The sequence below is a fragment of the Dendropsophus ebraccatus genome, chromosome 4 (genome assembly GCF_027789765.1).
Source record: "Dendropsophus ebraccatus isolate aDenEbr1 chromosome 4, aDenEbr1.pat, whole genome shotgun sequence".
Lineage (NCBI taxonomy): Eukaryota > Metazoa > Chordata > Amphibia > Anura > Hylidae > Dendropsophus > Dendropsophus ebraccatus.
The window spans coordinates 6,155,899-6,175,177 of NC_091457.1; the positions used below are offsets into that span (position 1 = coordinate 6,155,899).

The window sequence follows — 19,279 nt, forward strand, 5'->3', positions numbered from 1 at the left end:
TAGAAAACACGGACACGCTCCATCAGTCACGGATTGGCCGCATGACCGCCACAGCTTATACATTGAAGCCGCTAAGAATTTTCCTGGAATTTTGCTGGAGATTTATCGCTTGGGCAGGTAACACGGCTCACAGCTAACAAATTTATATATATATATTATGCAACCAGAAACAGCGCCCCTCTGGTTCACAGGCCACGTCTGGTATTGCAGAGAGACTGACAAGACAGTCACCTGTACGCAGTCACTGCACCGACCCAAACACAATGCGACACATGCCGGGTCATCTAGGGTATAAGATGACAGTATCAGGACACACCTAGGGTATCAGACACCAGTATGGCGGTGCGGCATACGTCACTGGGGCTCCGGTAATGATCACATGTGGAGCCTTATTATAGTAATGACAGGAGCCCAGGAGCCGCCCGCCGCCTCCTGGAACGTCTTTGCTATGGATGATACTGATGACAGACAGAGACGCCATTGATACCGTAATAAGACAGATGACTATTATTATAATGACCATTATACAGGATCCTGTGCTGATAAATTCTGTACATTTCCACTGCAAGAGCAACAACTTAAAGGGACACTCCACCTATATAATCCAACAGCTCCATTCTGCTATGCAAGAACGGTCAGTAAGACGCTGCCGACAGCTTCAGTCCAGGAAACCATCAACAAGCTGCCGGTGACTGTCCCAACACAGAGCACAGGGGGCTGATGGGAATGGCCGAGCAGCGGAGCAATGCTTTATAACATCTCTGTATTTACCATAAGAATTAAACCTAACGAAGAGCAGAAGGGGGGAAAATCTGTCCCAAAACGGTGATCGGAGACGTGACAATCCACAGATCACTCCTGAGTGTATGTACGGAGCTCTACTGTACTTCACCAACTAATCCTCTGCATGGGAACAAAACCTTAAAGAAGTACTCCAGCAAAAACTGACAGAAAGTTCTATAGATTTGTAATTTACTTCTTTTACAAAATCTCTAGTCTTCCAGTACTTATCAGCTGTTGTATGTCCTGCAGGAAGGGGTGTAGTCTTTTCAGTCCTGCACAGTGCTCTCTGCTGCCACCTCTGTCCATGTCAGGAACTGTCCAGAGCAGCAGCAAATCCCCATAGAAAACCTCTCCTGCTCTGGACAGTTCCTGACATGGACAGATGTGGCAGCAGAGAGTATATATAATTTAGAGGAAAGTTGGCTTTTGGGATTGGCTGATCGTTTGTGTACAAGCAGTGCCCAGTCCCACCCCAATCACAGAAACTGGGGAGGAAGAACAGGCCTGATCCTTTGATACCACAAAAGATGCAGAGAAGAGGAGTCGTCCAGAGGGAGGAGAGGCAGAAGAGTCCAGAGGGAGGGCAAAGGAGGATAAAAGGGGGGAGGGCAGAAGATGGATGGAAGGGGGGGCATGGATGGAAGGGAGGGGCCGGACAGAACATGGATGGAAGGGGGGGTACAGGAGAGTCCAGAGGAGAGGAAGAGATAGAGGAGTCCAAATATAGGGGGATCGAAGAATCCACAGGGTGGGGAGGCAGAGAAATCCAGAGGTGCAGAAGTAGGGGCGGCAGAAGAGTTCAGAGGCAGGAGGGGCAGAGTTCAAAATGTGGCAAAGTAGTCCTAAGGAGGAGGAGGAGGAGGGAGCCCACAGGGGGTAGAACCGTCCAGAAGCACCCTCTATGTAAGGTGTATGTAGAGGGTTAGTAAGATTGTGGTCTGGGACTCTGGGGACATAATGGGGTCCCTCTCCCCCCCCCCTCGGAAATATTAACTAGTTTATTAGGAATGTCTGGTTGAGGGTCCACGCGAGGGGTCAGGATGGCGGCTCAGCTCGGGTTATGTAAGAGGAGGAAGCTTCCCCTCTGTCGCTTGTTGTTGTTCCCGACATTAGAAGCCGTTGATCCTTTCAGACACGAACAATAGCGGAACCAACCCGACCGGCTCCGGGTCACAATAAGGAGCCCCCTGTAGTGTTCTCCAGAAGCCGGGCCTGATGCGGCAGGTACGGCAGGCGGGCGGCAGGCATCGGGCGGCGGTTCTCACACGCTGCAGGACATCTGGACGTTGTTTGTCCTAAATTAGCAGAACAACAAGTAAACCCAGAGGACGGGAAACTAATACATGGGAATCTTATTAAGATTTACGAGAACACAGGCATGTATTACATGGGGATTAATGCTCCCCGCAGTAAGGTACAGCCCGTCTGACCAGTTACCTAATATAGAAACAAAACCACAAAGAGATGGGATCACTGAGAGCCAAGAATCACGGGTATACACACAGCTATATACTCCTACTATTACTAATGTAGTCACAACAGCCCTTATATTCACTTTTATCTTAGGGTACTATTTCACGGGCCGAAGAGGGCCCGATCAACGGTGTAAACGAGCGCCGATCTGCTAGATCGCCGCTCATTCACTGGGCCTATTCCACGGCCCGATGATCATTGAGCGAGGGCTGCAGGGACACCGTTACCGATGTCCTTGCAGCATACATTACCTGTCAGGTCTTCTGCTCCGCTCAGTTTTCCTCCCAGAGTCTGGCGCACTCTAGCTTCAGAATGGCCTGTGGGGGTCCCGGCCTGTGATTGGCTGAGCTCTCCGTCAGCTGACAGGCCATTCTGGGATCCTGGGAGGAAGACAGAGCGGAGCAGAAGACCTGAAAGGTAATGTATGCTGCTGCTGCTTCTCAAATCGTCGGTCGCCTGCCGTGCACCGCTATTCAACTGTAGCAATGCATGGTGGGGGAACGATGATTTTAGATCTGGCCCTAAATGAACGATCAGCCGATGACACGATCATCAGCTGATTGATCTCTCTATTTCACCGAGCGATAATCGGCCGAATCAGGCCAAATGGGCGGGAAGAGAGGGCCGAGAGAGTCTGCAGAAGAGGAGGAGGAGAGGGCCGAGAGAGTCTGCAGGAGAGGAGGAGGAGAGGGCCGAGAGAGTCTGCAGGAGAGAAGGAGGAGAGGGCCGAGAGAGTCTGCAGGAGAGAAGGAGGAGAGGGCCGAGAGAGTCTGCAGGAGAGGAGGAGAGGGCCGAGAGAGTCTGCAGGAGAGGAGGAGGAGAGGGCCGAGAGAGTCTGCAGGAGAGGAGGAGGAGAGGGCCGAGAGATGCTGCAGGAGGAGGAGGAGAGGGCCGAGAGAGTCTGCAGGAGAGGAGGAGGAGAGGGCCGAGAGAGTCTGCAGGAGTGGAGGAGGAGAGGGCCGAGAGAGTCTGCAGGAGAGGAGGAGGAGAGGGCCGAGAGAGTCTGCAGGAGAGGAGGAGGAGAGGGCCGAGAGAGTCTGCAGGAGAGGAGGAGGAGAGGGCCGAGAGATGCTGCAGGAGGAGGAGGAGGAGGAGAGGGCCGAGAGAGTCTGCAGGAGAGGAGGAGGAGAGGGCCGAGAGAGTCTGCAGGAGAGGAGGAGGAGAGGGCCGAGAGAGTCTGCAGGAGAGGAGGAGGAGAGGGCCAAGAGATGCTGCGGAAGAGGGGGAGGAGGAAAAGGGGGCCAAGAAGTGCTGCAGAGGAGGAGAGGAGCCAAGAGATGCTGGAGGAGTAAGATTTGGGGGGGGGGGGGGGGGGGGCGGCGGAGAGAGGCTGCAGGAGGAGGAGAAGGAGAGGGTTGAGAGATGCTGCAGGAGGAGGAGGAGGAGAAGGAGAGTGCCGAGAGATGCTGCAGGAAAAGGAGGAGGAGAGGGCAGAGAGATGCTGCAGGAAGAGGAGGAGGAGAGGGCAGAGAGATGCTGCAGGAGGAGGAGGAGGAGAAGAAGGAGAGGGCCGAGAGATGCTGCAGGAGGAGGAGGAGAAGGAGAGGGCCCAGAGATGCTGCACGAGGAGGAGAAGGAGAGGGCCGAGAGATGTTGCAGGAGGAGGAGAAGGAGAGGGCCGAGAGATGCTGCAGGAAGAGGAGGAGGAGAGGGCCGAGAGATGCTACAGGAAGAGGAGGAGGAGAGGGCCGAGAGATGCTGCAGGAGGAGGAGAAGGAGAGGGCCGAGAGATGCTGCAGGAGGAGGAGGAGGAGAAGGAGAGTGCCGAGAGATGCTGCAGGAGGATGAGGGGTGAGATGCTGCAGGAGGAGAGGGGGGGGAAAACATGCTGCAGAGGAGGAGAGGGGGGCCAAGAGATGCTGCAGGAGGAGGAGGAGGAGGAGGAGGAGGATTAGAGGGAGGCCAAGAGATGCTGCAGAGGAGGAGGAGGATTAGAGGGGGGCCAAGAGATGCTGCAGGAGGAGAGGGGGGAGCAAGGGATGCTGCAGAAAAGGGGCGAGAGATGCTGCAGGATGAGGAGGGGGCAAAGAGATGCTGCCAGAGGAGGAGAGGAAAGGCGAGAAATGCTGAAGGAGGAGGAAGAGAGGGCCGAGAGATGCTGCAGAGGTGAAAAGGAGAGGGCCAAGAGATGCTGCAGGAGGAGAGGACATTGCTGAAGGAGGAGGAAGAGGAGAAGGAGAGAGGAAAGAGAACTGACAGAACCATCACACATACAGAAGCTTCTATGGATAGATTTCTATGATTATAGGAGTGAGTGACTGTGCCGCCATATAGTGTACGCAGATTGGAGTGATAGTGGGCCGCCATGTAGTGTACACAGATGGGAGTGATAATGTGCCGCCATGTAGTGTACACAGATCTTCTTCCTGTGATTTGTTGTTGCAGACTGACGGCTGTGGTGGAGATAGGATCAGAAGCGTGCGCTGCGCTCCGGTCCTGCTCACAGGTGGAGGGGGGTTTGTTGCCCCGGGGGGATACAAGCACCTGTCGCCTCCGCCCGCTCCATTTCCTCTATAACCTGAAAACAACAATATTTTTCCTGTCTGAGCCCGGCAGCTGTAATATCCAGATATCAGAGTGCGGCATCAATGCACAGAGCACGGCCTCAACGGGAGGGGAAGGGTCACCACAGGGGACATTGTGGCCTGTAACATCAACTATATCCCCCACTATGCCTCAACCTGCACCTACTACTCCCAGCATCAGCCAGTCTACAGCTCCAAGCCCCGGCATCCTCCCAGTCTACAGCTCCAAGCCCCGGCATCCCCCCAGTCTACAGCTCCAAGCCCCGGCATCCCCCCAGTCTACAGCTCCAAGCCCCGGCATCCCCCCAGTCTACAGCTCCAAGCCCCGGCATCCTCCCAGTCTACAGCTCCAAGCCCCAGCATCCCCCCAGTCTACAGCTCCAAGCCCCGGCATCCCCCCAGTCTACAGCTCCAAGCCCCGGCATCCCCCAGTCTACAGCTCCAAGCCCCGGCATCCCCCCAGTCTACAGCTCCAAGCCCCGGCATCCCCCAGTCTACAGCTCCAAGCCCCGGCATCCCCCCAGTCTACAGCTCCAAGCCCCAGCATCCCCCCCAGTCTACAGCTCCAAGCCCCGGCATCCCCCCAGTCTACAGCTCCAAGCCCCGGCATCCCCCCAGTCTACAGCTCCAAGCCCCAGCATCCCCCCAGTCTACAGCTCCAAGCCCCAGCATCCCCCCAGTCTACAGCTCCAAGCCCCAGCATCCCCCCAGTCTACAGCTCCAAGCCCCGGCATCCCCCCAGTCTACAGCCACAAGCCCCGGCATCCCCCCAGTCTACAGCCACAAGCCCCAGCATCCCCCCAGTCTACAGCCACAAGCCCCAGCATCCCCCCAGTCTACAGCCACAAGCCCCAGCATCCCCCCAGTCTACAGCTCCAAGCCCCGGCATCCCCCCAGTCTACAGCCACAAGCCCCGGCATCCCCCCAGTCTACAGCCCCAAGCCCCAGCATCCCCCCAGTCTACAGCTCCAAGCCCCAGCATCCCCCCAGTCTACAGCCACAAGCCCCGGCATCCCCCCAGTCTACAGCTCCAAGCCCCGGCATCCCCCCAGTCTACAGCCACAAGCCCCGGCATACACCATCTACCACAACCATCTTGCTGATGTGTAAATGGGTACACAGAAAACACAGGGATCTGTGTGTGAACGGGGCCTTACACCAGGACACCGTCACCTTCTGCCAATCCACATTTACAGCACATCACATGATTAAACCTGCGCTTTACTGCTCTTACAGGAGCTAAACTTAGAATTCTGTTGGTTTCCAGTTACCAGACATAAAGACATAGGGAATATAAACCACCCAGCTTTCCCAGACACTTGCACGTCCTCACGTATCACTACTGCCAGAAGTGGATAAACCTAAGACTTAATACAGTGGAAAGTTTTACAGCGTTGCGTTGTCTGATGCGACAAGTGTGACCCGCGATGTGGACGTTATGGGAAAAATAAAGTTGCACCTAAATCCTGATAGGGAATCGAAACCAGAGAATGGAAAATATAAGATGGAAAAAGAGAGAGAGAGGTCTGGGTGTGATGAGACCCCCGGGGACCCGAAGGATGTGGGATCGGGACAACGTCCAGGGGTCGGCTCCGGGGGGGGGGGGGGGGGGGGGGGGAAGAAGAAACCGGATGCAACGGACAAGTGGAGAGGACGCACATGTTATGAATGGGCCTACTTACTGGTGGTTTCCTTCTAAAGAGCAGGAGACGCCTTCGATTCTGTATGTGGGAGAATAGAGTGAAAATATGGCTGCCGAAGGAGACCTGGGGAAGCTGGGGGACTTCACCTGTTGTAAAACTCCCAGCATGTCCCGCCTGGCCTTAAAGGGGTTATCCAGGCTTAAAAAAAACATGGTCACTTTTCTCTAGAAACAGCGCCTCTCGTGTGCTCAGTTTGGGTGCTGTATTGCAGCTCAGTTCTATTGAAGTCAATTGTAATATTACATACAACCCAAAGACAGGGGTGGTGCTGTTTTTGCAAGAAAGTAGCTCTGCTTTTTTTTTTAATCCTGTAAAACCCCTTTAAGGGGCATGCAATCATGATATAACTTTGTGTCTTGACTTATATTCTGGCAATTTATTCATGAACCAGGAAGCTCAGGATGAACAAGTCTGCAAGGAGGGAAGACATGGAAGTATGGGGGGGGCTCTCTTCTCTCCCCCTAACCAGATATGGATGACCCCCGAGTGGCCGGACACTGGGAGCGGAGGACACGCAGAATCCCTATGGTTTTCCAGCTGCTCTCTCTTTCATGGCGTTTTCTCCTGAACTGCAGCGGAAATGTTTTCTTCTCCTCCAGGAAATCCTGTATGGAGCTGCTACAGCTATACAGCCGCCGCACTACAACACCCAGCATGCCATAAAAGCAAGTCAGCTATTCAGTGCAGACAAAGCAATGACGCTGGAATCCGATGGCGGCAGCTGCAGAGAATGTGGCGGGTGGGAGGCGACACTGAGCGGCTTTTGTTCAGTCCAGGGTTAATGTCACTCGGCCCGGGGGGGGGGGACCTATAGATACAGATCGGAGGATCGACGCTGCCGTACAGGCCACAATCCTGTACAGTACAGCCCTTATTCTTATCACAGCTGCAGGTCTGTTACAATGGGGTCCTATATAGACAATATAGACAGAACACTGGTTACATTGCATCCATTGGTTTATAAGAGGGTACCCCAACCTGCGGCATGATGGGAGTTATGGTTTTAGAACTAGTTGGGCAATCCTGCACCATAGTTCTATGACCATTGCAAAACACTGACGACAGTCAGAAGTGCATGATGGGATTTGTAGTTTGCAACAACCGGAGGGAAACACATTGAGAGACACTAACTTGTAGGGTAACCACCTCCTATAGGGGGCGCAACTGGTTCTCCCTCCTGGTTTGAAGACTATATTAGGTATGTAACAGCTAAGGTTCCCATGTCCTGATGTGCTGCATGCAAACATCTGTGGCGGGCGGCCATCTGCGTCCCATGATGCACAGCACACAGGAAATGGACAAAGTGCCTGGATCCCAGCGGACCCCCCGCCCCCTCAAACATCCCGGACCACCAGAGTAACTATACGTAACCCAGAGACACCTCCTCACTGACAGCGATACCATAACCAGCACAACTGGTGTGCCATAGAGATTATGCAGAATATAAAGTGCTTTTTAATCAACTGGTGTCAGAAGGTTAAAAATGTTAAAAATCTCCTGTCTTCCAGTACCTATCAGCTGCTGTATGTCCTGCAGGAAGCGGTGTATTCTCTCCAGTCTGACAAAGTGCTCTCTGCTGCCATCTCTGTCCATGTCAGAAACTGTCCAGAGCAGCAGAAAATCCCCATAGAAAACCTCTCCTGCTCTGGACAGTTCCTGACATGGACAGAGGTGGCAGCAGAGAGCACTTTGTCAGACTGGAGAGAATACACCACTTCCTGCAGGACATACAGCAGCTGATAAGTACTGGAAAACTTTAAAAAAATTACAAATGTATATAACTTTCTGACGCATTCTCCAGAGATCCCCCTTTAAAAGGAGCAGTCCATAAGTGATCGCGAAGATTATAGCGCCTTTTCAGGTTCATAACAGGAACCTTCTCTGAGTTCAGAGATTCATTGACGCTTCTGCTTTTTAGTTGCATCATGAGATTTCTCACTTACAGGTCAAAGGAAGATCAGAGAAAAACAGAGATTTTCTAAAACTAGGCGAAAAGGTGAAGGGTTGGGTAAGTTCGACTTAAAGGGACTGTCCAGGCTTTCTCTAGACACGGTGACAACCATGAGGATTTGTTCACACGCTGACGTTTCTTCTCAGTATTATAATGAAATCGCAACATGTGTGAACTACAACCGAGTGACCTGACAGTCTGTTACAGTGTATCAGTCTGTTGCAAAACTACAATGGGATGGGAATTGTGGTCTTGCCAAACCTGGAGGGTAGGTGGTTCCCCCATCTCTGGTTTAAACCAATCGCATTCATTAGTTTATTGCAAAACTACAACTCCCAGCATGCCCAGACAGCCATTGGCTGTCTGGACATGCTGGGAGTTGTAGTTTTGCAACAGCTGCCTTAATAGTTGATGTTCTGCAACCTCGTTCCTGCCTTGATAGTTGATGCAATAGATCTAAGGATGCAACCAATATGGCCGCCGTCACGTCTCATAGTCCATCCTTTCCGGAGGTCTGGAGGAGTGATCTGTACGCCGATCAGGGGTATGAGAAAGGCGGGTGAGCTCCCTGTGATATCCATCCCGGCGGGTCTCTCAGTATGTAGAGCAGCAGGGGAGATGACACGGCCCACGCTCACATTCTCTGAGATTTATGGGGTGTTTGGCTTTAGGTGACAGATCTGACACGTTTAGGATGACGGAGGTCGAGAGGTCGTAAATCTGACAGCTTATTGTCCAAGGCGAAGGAGAAGATCCTGACAGTACACAGGAGATACAGGGGTTACATCCTCCGTGAAGCGGCCATTGGCTGCCGGGCATGCTGGGAGTTGTAGTGTGAGAGTCACAGGTTGGAGAACACAACACAGATTAATAAGGACACAGAAAAAGTTCCCACAGAAGCAGCGGTATCCGGGCACAGAACCAGGGCCCATCCTGTGCCAGGGGCATCACACACAGCGTGATGGCGACGCTTCATAGGAAAATCCCAGAGAGTACAGGGGGGGGGGGAATCTGCTGCCTGGGCACAAGGGGGGTAACTGGGCACACCTCTACCATCATGCACGCATGGGGGGAACCAAACTAGGACCCTGCACTGGGAGGAGGGGGCGCTTCTCTAGGACCCTGCACTGGGGGGGTAGGCACCTCTAGGACCCTGCACTGAGGGGGGGGGGGGCACCTCTAGGACCCTGCACTGGGAGGAGGGGGGTAGGCACCTCTAGGACCCTGCACTGAGGGGGGGGGGGCGCTTCTCTAGGACCCTGCACTGGGAGGAGGGGGGTAGGCACCTCTAGGACCCTGCACTGAGGGGGGGGGGCACCTCTAGGACCCTGCACTGAGGGGGGGGGGGGGCGCTTCTCTAGGACCCTGCACTGGGGGGGGTAGGCACCTCTAGGACCCTGCACTGGGGGGGGGGGGGGGGGTAGGCACCTCTAGGACCCTGCACTGAGGGGGGGGGGCACCTCTAGGACCCTGCACTGAGGGGGGGGGCACCTCTAGGACCCTGCACTGAGGGGGGGGGGGCGCTTCTCTAGGACCCTGCACTGAGGGGGGGGGGCGCTTCTATAGGACCCTGCACTGGGAGGAGGGGGCGCTTCTCTAGGACCCTGCACTGAGGGGGGGGGGGGGCGCTTCTCTAGGACCCTGCACTGGGAGGAGGGGGGTAGGCACCTCTAGGACCCTGCACTGGGGGGGGTAGGCACCTCTAGGACCCTGCACTGGGGGGGGGGGGGGTAGGCACCTCTAGGACCCTGCACTGGGGGGGGGGGGCACCTCTAGGACCCTGCACTGGGGGGGGGGGGCACCTCTAGGACCCTGCACTGAGGGGGGGGGCGCTTCTCTAGGACCCTGCACTGAGGGGGGGGGCGCTTCTATAGGACCCTGCACTGGGAGGAGGGGGCGCTTCTCTAGGACCCTGCACTGAGGGGGGGGGGCGCTTCTCTAGGACCCTGCACTGGGAGGAGGGGGGTAGGCACCTCTAGGACCCTGCACTGAGGGGGGGGGGGGCGCTTCTCTAGGACCCTGCACTGGGAGGAGGGGGGTAGGCACCTCTAGGACCCTGCACTGAGGGGGGGGGGGGGGGTAGGCACTACTAGGACCCTGCACTGAGGGGGGGGGGCACCTCTAGGACCCTGCACTGAGGGGGGGGGCACCTCTAGGACCCTGCACTGAGGGGGGGGGCACCTCTAGGACCCTGCACTGAGGGGGGGGGGGCACCTCTAGGACCCTGCACTGAGGGGGGGGGGCACCTCTAGGACCCTGCACTGAGGGGGGGGGGCACCTCTAGGACCCTGCACTGAGGGGGGGGGGCACCTCTAGGACCCTGCACTGAGGGGGGGGGGGCACCTCTAGGACCCTGCACTGAGGGGGGGGGGCACCTCTAGGACCCTGCACTGAGGGGGGGGGCACCTCTAGGACCCTGCACTGAGGGGGGGAAGTAGGCACTACTAGGACCCTGCACTGAGGGGGGGGGTAGGCACTACTAGGACCCTGCACTGAGGGGGGGGGGGTAGGCACTACTAGGACCCTGCACTGAGGGGGGGGGGGGGGTAGGCACTACTAGGACCCTGCACTGAGGGGGGGGGGGGGGTAGGCACTACTAGGACCCTGCACTGAGGGGGGGGGGGGGTAGGCACTACTAGGACCCTGCACTGAGGGGGGGGCACCTCTAGGACCCTGCACTGAGGGGGGGGCACCTCTAGGACCCTGCACTGAGGGGGGGGGGGGGTAGGCACTACTAGGACCCCGCACTGGGGGGGGGGGGGGGTAGGCACCTCTAGGACCCTGCACTGAGGGGGGGTGGGGGGTAGGCACTACTAGGACCCTGCACTGGGGGGGGGGGGGGGGGGTTGGCACTACTAGGACCCTGCACTGGGGGGGGGGGGGGGGTTGGCACTACTAGGACCCTGCACTGAGGGGGGGGGGGGTAGGCACTACTAGGACCCTGCACTGAGGGGGGGGACCTCTGGCCAGCCCTATGAAGTTATGGATGCCAGCTGACAGCCGCTGTGCTGGGAGAAGGAAGAGGAGGACATCCCTCTGCGTCACTCAGGATGTGACATGAGGGGAGGGAGACATTCCCAATTTACAAAACACTGGGGTAGTGGCTGGACCAGGGGTAACAACAGCAGAACCCTCCCCCCCCCCCCCCCCCAATCACATAGTATGTGCCAACCGCTGCAAGATACCCGGGGGGACGAGCCCAAATATATTGGGGAGGGGGGTACCCGGACAGCAGCAGCATCCCCATCACCTCACAGCGCAGAAAGCTCGCCACCCACCTGTCTTCTCATGGTCGTATCCCACCACTATGAAGTAGTCCGCCAGCCTCGCCATGGCCGCCCGCACTCCTCCCTTCCCACGGAAAATCTCAGCATCTTGGCCGCAGCAGCCCGGCCATGTTTGAGGGGCACAGAACCCTACTAAACACTGCGCAGGCGTGGACAGCTCAGGCCTACTGAGCATGCGCGGGGGGAGACCCACTGGGTGGGCGGGGCCTGCTGAACAGTGACAGTGAATGGCCGTATACTGCACTGTGTATATGTATATAGCTGTATATACTGCACTGTGTATGATATGTATATAGCTGTATATACTGCACTGTGTATATGTATATAGCTGTATATACTGCACTGTGTATATGTATATAGCTGTATATACTGCACTGTGTATGATATGTATATAGCTGTATATACTGCACTGTGTATATGTATATAGCTGTATATACTACACTGTGTATGATATGTATATAGCTGTATATACTGCACTGTGTATATGTATATAGCTGTATATACTGCCCTGTGTATATGTATATAGCTGTATATACTGCACTGTGTATATGTATATAGCTGTATATACTGCACTGTGTATGATATGTATATAGCTGTATATACTGCACTGTGTATGATATGTATATAGCTGTATATACTGCACTGTGTATATGTATATAGCTGTATATACTGCACTGTGTATGATATGTATATAGCTGTATATACTGCACTGTGTATATGTATATAGCTGTATATACTGCACTGTGTATATGTATATAGCTGTATATACTGCACTGTGTATATGTATATAGCTGTATATACTGCACTGTGTATATGTATATAGCTGTATATACTGCACTGTGTATATGTATATAGCTGTATATACTGCACTGTGTATATGTATATAGCTGTATATACTGCACTGTGTATTATATGTATATAGCTGTATATACTGCACTGTGTATATGTATATAGCTGTATATACTGCACTGTGTATATGTATATAGCTGTATATACTGCACTGTGTATGATATGTATATAGCTGTATATACTGCACTGTGTATATGTATATAGCTGTATATACTGCACTGTGTATATGTATATAGCTGTATATACTGCACTGTGTATATGTATATAGCTGTATATACTGCACTGTGTATATGTATATAGCTGTATATACTGCACTGTGTATGATATGTATATAGCTGTATATACTGCACTGTGTATGATATGTATATAGCTGTATATACTGCACTGTGTATGATATGTATATAGCTGTATATACTGCACTGTGTATATGTATATAGCTGTATATACTGCACTGTGTATATGTATATAGCTGTATATACTACACTGTGTATGATATGTATATAGCTGTATATACTGCACTGTGTATGATATGTATATAGCTGTATATACTGCACTGTGTATGATATGTATATAGCTATATATACGGCACTTTGCACAGTGTGTGCCACCATATGGTGCCACCCTATCTCATTGCCTGTATACTATGGGGCTGTATATAATGGCTGTATACTATGGGGCTGTATACTATGGGGCTGTATACTATGGGGTTGTATACTATGGGGCTGTATATAATGGCTGTATACTATGGGGCTGTATATAATGGCTGTATACTATGGGCTGTATATAATGGCTGTATACTATGGGCTGTATATAATGACTGTATACTATGGGGCTGTATATAATGCCTGTATACTATGGGCTGTATATAATGCCTGTATACTATGGGGCTGTATACTATGGGTCTGTATATAATGCCTGTATACTATGGGGCTGTATATAATGCCTGTATACTATGGGCTGTATATAATGCCTGTATACTATGGGGCTGTATATAATGGCTGTATAATATGGGGCTGTATATAATGCCTGTATACTATGGGGCTGTATATAATGGCTGTATACTATGGGCTGTATACTATGGGGCTGTATACTATGGGGCTGTATACTATGGGGCTGTATATAATGCCTGTATACTATGGGCTGTATATAATGCCTGTATACTATGGGGCTGTATATAATGGCTGTATACTATGGGGCTGTATATAATAGCTGTATACTATGGGGCTGTATACTATGGGGCTGTATATAATGGCTGTATACTATGGGGCTGTATACTATGGGGCTGTATACTATGGGGCTGTATACTATGGGGCTGTATACTATGGGGCTGTATACTATGGGCCTGTATATAATGGCTGTATACTATGGGGCTGTATACTATGGGGCTGTATACTATGGGGCTGTATATAATGGCTGTATACTATGGGGCTGTATACTATGGGGCTGTATACTATGGGGCTGTATACTATGGGCTGTATATAATGGCTGTATACTATGGGGCTGTATACTATGGGGCTGTATACTATGGGCTGTATATAATGGCTGTATACTATGGGGCTGTATACTATGGGGCTGTATATAATGGCTGTATACTATGGGGCTGTATACTATGGGGCTGTATACTATGGGCTGTATATAATGGCTGTATACTATGGGGCTGTATACTATGGGGCTGTATATAATGGCTGTATACTATGGGGCTGTATACTATGGGGCTGTATACCAAGGGGCTGTATATAATGGCTGTATACTATGGGGCTGTATACTATGGGGCTGTATATAATGGCTGTATACTATGGGGCTGTATACTATGGGGCTGTATACTATGGGCCTGTATACTATGGGGCTGTATACTATGGGGCTGTATACTATGGGGCTGTATATAATGGCTGTATACTATGGGGCTGTATATAATGGCTGTATACTATGGGGCTGTATATAATGGCTGTATACTATGGGGCTGTATACTATGGGGCTGTATACTATGGGCTGTATATAATGGCTGTATACTATGGGGCTGTATACTATGGGGCTGTATATAATGGCTGTATACTATGGGGCTGTATAGTATGGGGCTGTATACTATGGGGCTGTATATAATGGCTGTATACTATGGGGCTGTATACTATGGGCTGTATATAATGGCTGTATACTATGGGGCTGTATACTATGGGGCTGTATACTATGGGCCTGTATACTATGGGGCTGTATACTATGGGCCTGTATACTATGGGGTTGTATATAATGGCTGTATACTATGGGGCTGTATATAATGGCTGTATACTATGGGGCTGTATATAATGGCTGTATACTATGGGGCTGTATACTATGGGGCTGTATACTATGGGCTGTATATAATGGCTGTATACTATGGGGCTGTATACTATGGGGCTGTATATAATGGCTGTATACTATGGGGCTGTATAGTATGGGGCTGTATACTATGGGGCTGTATATAATGGCTGTATACTATGGGGCTGTATACTATGGGGTTGTATATAATGGCTGTATACTATGGGGCTGTATACTATGGGGCTGTATACTATGGGCCTGTATACTATGGGGCTGTATACTATGGGCCTGTATACTATGGGGCTGTATATAATGGCTGTATACTATGGGGCTGTATATAATGGCTGTATACTATGGGGCTGTATATAATGGCTGTATACTATGGGGCTGTATACTATGGGGCTGTATACTATGGGGCTGTATACTATGGGGCTGTATATAATGGCTGTATACTATGGGGCTGTATACTATGGGGCTGTATACTATGGGGCTGTATACTATGGGCCTGTATACTATGGGGCTGTATACTATGGGCTGTATACTATGGGGCTGTATATAATGGCTGTATACTATGGGGCTGTATACTATGGGCTGTATACTATGGGGCTGTATACTATGGGGCTGTATACTATGGGGCTGTATATAATGGCTGTATACTATGGGGCTGTATACTATGGGGCTGTATACTATGGGGCTGTATACTATGGGGCTGTATATAATGGCTGTATACTATGGGGCTGTATATAATGGCTGTATACTATGGGGCTGTATAGTATGGGGTTGTATACTATGGGGCTGTATACTATGGGGCTGTATACTATGGGGCTGTATACTATGGGGCTGTATATAATGGCTGTATACTATGGGGCTGTATACTATGGGGCTGTATACTATGGGCTGTATACTATGGGGCTGTATACTATGGGGCTGTATACTATGGGGCTGTATACTATGGGCTGTATACTATGGGGCTGTATATAATGGCTGTATACTATGGGGCTGTATACTATGGGGCTGTATACTATGGGGCTGTATACTATGGGGCTGTATACTATGGGGCTGTATACTATGGGGCTGTATACTATGGGGCTGTATACCATGGGCTCTTTCCTTCGTACGCCATGTCCCGCAGTGTGGGGACGGTCTGATGCCCTTCGCACAGATCTCCTCCTGTGTTGTAGCCTGGGGACACGCTCTTTGCACACTTCCCGGTTGCTGCTCACACTCTCATCTGTTATTATTTACATAGTAACTTCGCCTCACACCCGCGTAGCTTCACTTTCGTTTGGTCGTACACGTGCGCAGTGTTATCTCCTGGATAGCCTCACCCGACAATGGGAAGGAGTTAAAGGGGTATCCCACCCCATAAAGTCATGGTGTACCCCTGTCCTAATAAGAGACTGCAGACCCTCCCCTGGTGGGGGTCCCACATCTTCTCCAATCATTAATTGATGGGATGGGAATTCCCCTTTAAGTTGCTCTATTTATGCTCAGATTCCCTTGAAATTTTATGGCCAATATAACAGGGACAACTCCAAATCATCAAGATGGACGCCCCAAGCTTAGGTCTGGTCTATACGTGACTTAAAGGGGTTGTACAGTGAAAATATTTTTCTTTCAAATCAACTGGTGTCAAAAAGTTATATAGATTTGTAATTTACTTCTATTTTAAAATCTCCAGTCTTCCAGTACTTATCAGCTGCTTTATGTTCTACAGGAAGTGGTGTATTCTCTCCAGTCTTCCAGTACTTATCATCTGCTGTATGTCCTGCAGAAAGTGCTCTCTGCTGCCACCTCTGTCCATGTCAGGAACTGTCCAGAGCAGCAGCAAATCCCTATAGAAAACCTCTCCTGCTCTGGACAGTTCCTGACATGGACAGAGGTGGCAGCAGAGAGCACTGTGTCAGACTGGAGAGAATACACCACTTCCTGCAGGACATACAGTAGCTGATAAGTACTGGAAGACTGGAGATTTTTAAACAAGTCAATTAGAAATCTATATAACTTTCTGAAACCATTTTATTTGAAAGAAAAAGAGTTTCCCTGATTAACCCCTTTAAAGGGGTACTCTGGTGTCAGAAAATTGTATTTACATAAAGCGATCACCCCGACACATATAAGTTACTAGTGTAGGGTCCTTAGTTATAGTTCTGGATTCAGGAGGTTGTGTAGTCCTCTCATTGTCAGTGTGGTGTTGTCTCCAGCTCCTCCCTCTCTCCTGAAGTCACCTATCATCCTCTGCTGTCTCTGGAGGCGTGGCTGGATCTTGTCTCTAAGTTGAAGCCCCACCCCCTATGTGATGTAATCACCTTAAGCCTACATCACTATCTCCCTGTCATATACACAGATAAATATACACCTTTATTATGAGGTGTGATGACAGCATGCTGCCCTTGTGCTGAGCAATGCCACAGGCAGAGGAGCAGGCAGGGAATGAATACAGCAGAGCAATAGTCTGCTGTGTACTGACATGTTCTGCAACAGCTCTGAGAGGAAACTGTGGGGGCTTATGATAGAAAGCTAAGGGAAAGCAATGCATTCTGGGAATTGTAGTATTAAGCAGCTTCTCAACCAGGAAGTAGTCGCAGAGGGTTGGAGGACTGATGTTTTTTTGTAATTTTAGCTTGGGTAGACAGGTAAGAAATGCAACGTGTGTCTGCCCATGATGTTGGAGTACCCCTTTAAGTCCCTGCTTTTACTGCACAGACTTTTTTTTAAAAAGACAACACTGAGGCAGATGTGGAGAGTCAGAGGGGCTAACATGGATAGGTGAGAAAATGTAGCTGCTTACTTCCAAAAACAGCACCACACCTTTCCGCAGGTTGTGTGCGGTATTACATCTCAGATCAATTCACTTCAATGGAAGTGAGCTGCAATACCGCACACAACCTGAGCACAAGAGTGGCGCTGCATCTGGGAGAAAGCTGCCATGTATATCCTATCCTGGATAGCCCTAGAATACATTACATAGGAGCAGCGCCCCTAGTGGCCACATTACACTGCTTATCCAGGCTCCTCCCATTTACTAGAGTAAAGTAAGTCATTCTCCCCATCACGATGATGTCATCCACCTCCTTCTGCTGATGTCACCAATCCTCACCCAGAGCCCCAGGCCAATACTCCACATTCCCCTCCGAGGGTGTCTCACCTGCCTGACTCACCTGCACGGGATTCACTCCTATTATCTATTATGTCATTTGTTTGTTGTCCTTAGATACAAACACAATATAACAGGAGTCTGTACAAACTCTACATAACAGGACGAGCGTAAACCTAAAATCCCCAGCTATATCCTAAGAGAGGTAAAAAACAAAACGTGGATCCAGAGCAAGAGCAGAATGGAGGGGACAGGTGAGATGTATGGAGGGGACAGGTGAGATGTATGGAGGGGACAGGTGAGATGTATAATGGAGGGGACAGGTGAGATGTATGGAGGGGACAGGTGAGATGTATGGAGGAGACAGGTGAGATGTATGGAGGAGACAGGTGAGATGTATGGAGGGGACAGGTGAGATGTATGGAGGAGACAGGTGAGATGTATGGAGGGGACAGGTGAGATGTATGGAGGGGACAGGTGAGATGTATGGAGGAGACAGGTCAGATGTATGGAGGAGACAGATGAGATGTATGGAGGGGACAGGTGAGATGTATGGAGGGGACAGGTGAGATGTATGGAGGGGACAGGTGAGATGTATAATGGAGGGGACAGGTGAGATGTATGGAGGGGACAGGTGAGATGTATGGAGGAGACAGGTGAGATGTATGGAGGAGACAGGTGAGATGTATGGAGGGGACAGGTGAGATGTATGGAGGAGACAGGTGAGATGTATGGAGGGGACAGGTGAGATGTATGGAGGGGACAGGTGAGATGTATGGAGGAGACAGGTCAGATGTATGGAGGGGACAGGTGAGATGTATGGAGGGGACAGGTGAGATGTATGGAGGAGACAGGTGAGATGTATGGAGGAGACAGGTGAGATGTATGGAGGAGACAGGTGAGATGTATGGAGGGGACAGGTGAGATGTATGGAGGGGACAGGTGAGATGTATGGAGGGGACAGGTGAGATGTATGGAGGGGACAGGTGAGATGTATGGAGGAGACAGGTGAGATGTATGGAGGAGACAGGTGAGATGTATGGAGGGGACAGGTGAGATGTATGGAGGAGACAGGTGAGATGTATGGAGGGGACAGGTGAGATGTATGGAGGGGACAGGTGAGATGTATGGAGGAGACAGGTAAGATGTATAATGGAGGGGACAGGTGAGATGTATAATGGAGGGGACAGGTGAGATGTATAATGGAGGAGACAGGTGAGATGTATAATGGAGGGGACAGGTGAGATGTATGGAGGGGACAGGTGAGATGTATGGAGCAGACAGGTGAGATGTATGGAGGGGACAGGTGAGATGTATGG

The 19,279-nt window shown here is 51.2% G+C and overlaps 1 protein-coding gene across 4 annotated transcripts in view; it reads right to left on the reverse strand.

Moving 5' to 3' along the window:
* SBF2 (SET binding factor 2) overlaps positions 1-11,849 on the reverse strand; it is a 155,439-nt gene extending 143,590 nt beyond the window's left edge. For all 4 annotated transcript variants that reach the window (XM_069965033.1, XM_069965032.1, XM_069965031.1 and 1 more), the window contains exon 1: positions 11,714-11,849. In XM_069965033.1, the coding sequence (XP_069821134.1) occupies positions 11,714-11,768 (55 nt within the window). In that variant the 5' untranslated portion in view covers positions 11,769-11,849. The remainder of the gene's footprint in view (positions 1-11,713) is intronic.
* Between the last annotated feature and the right edge of the window lie 7,430 nt (positions 11,850-19,279).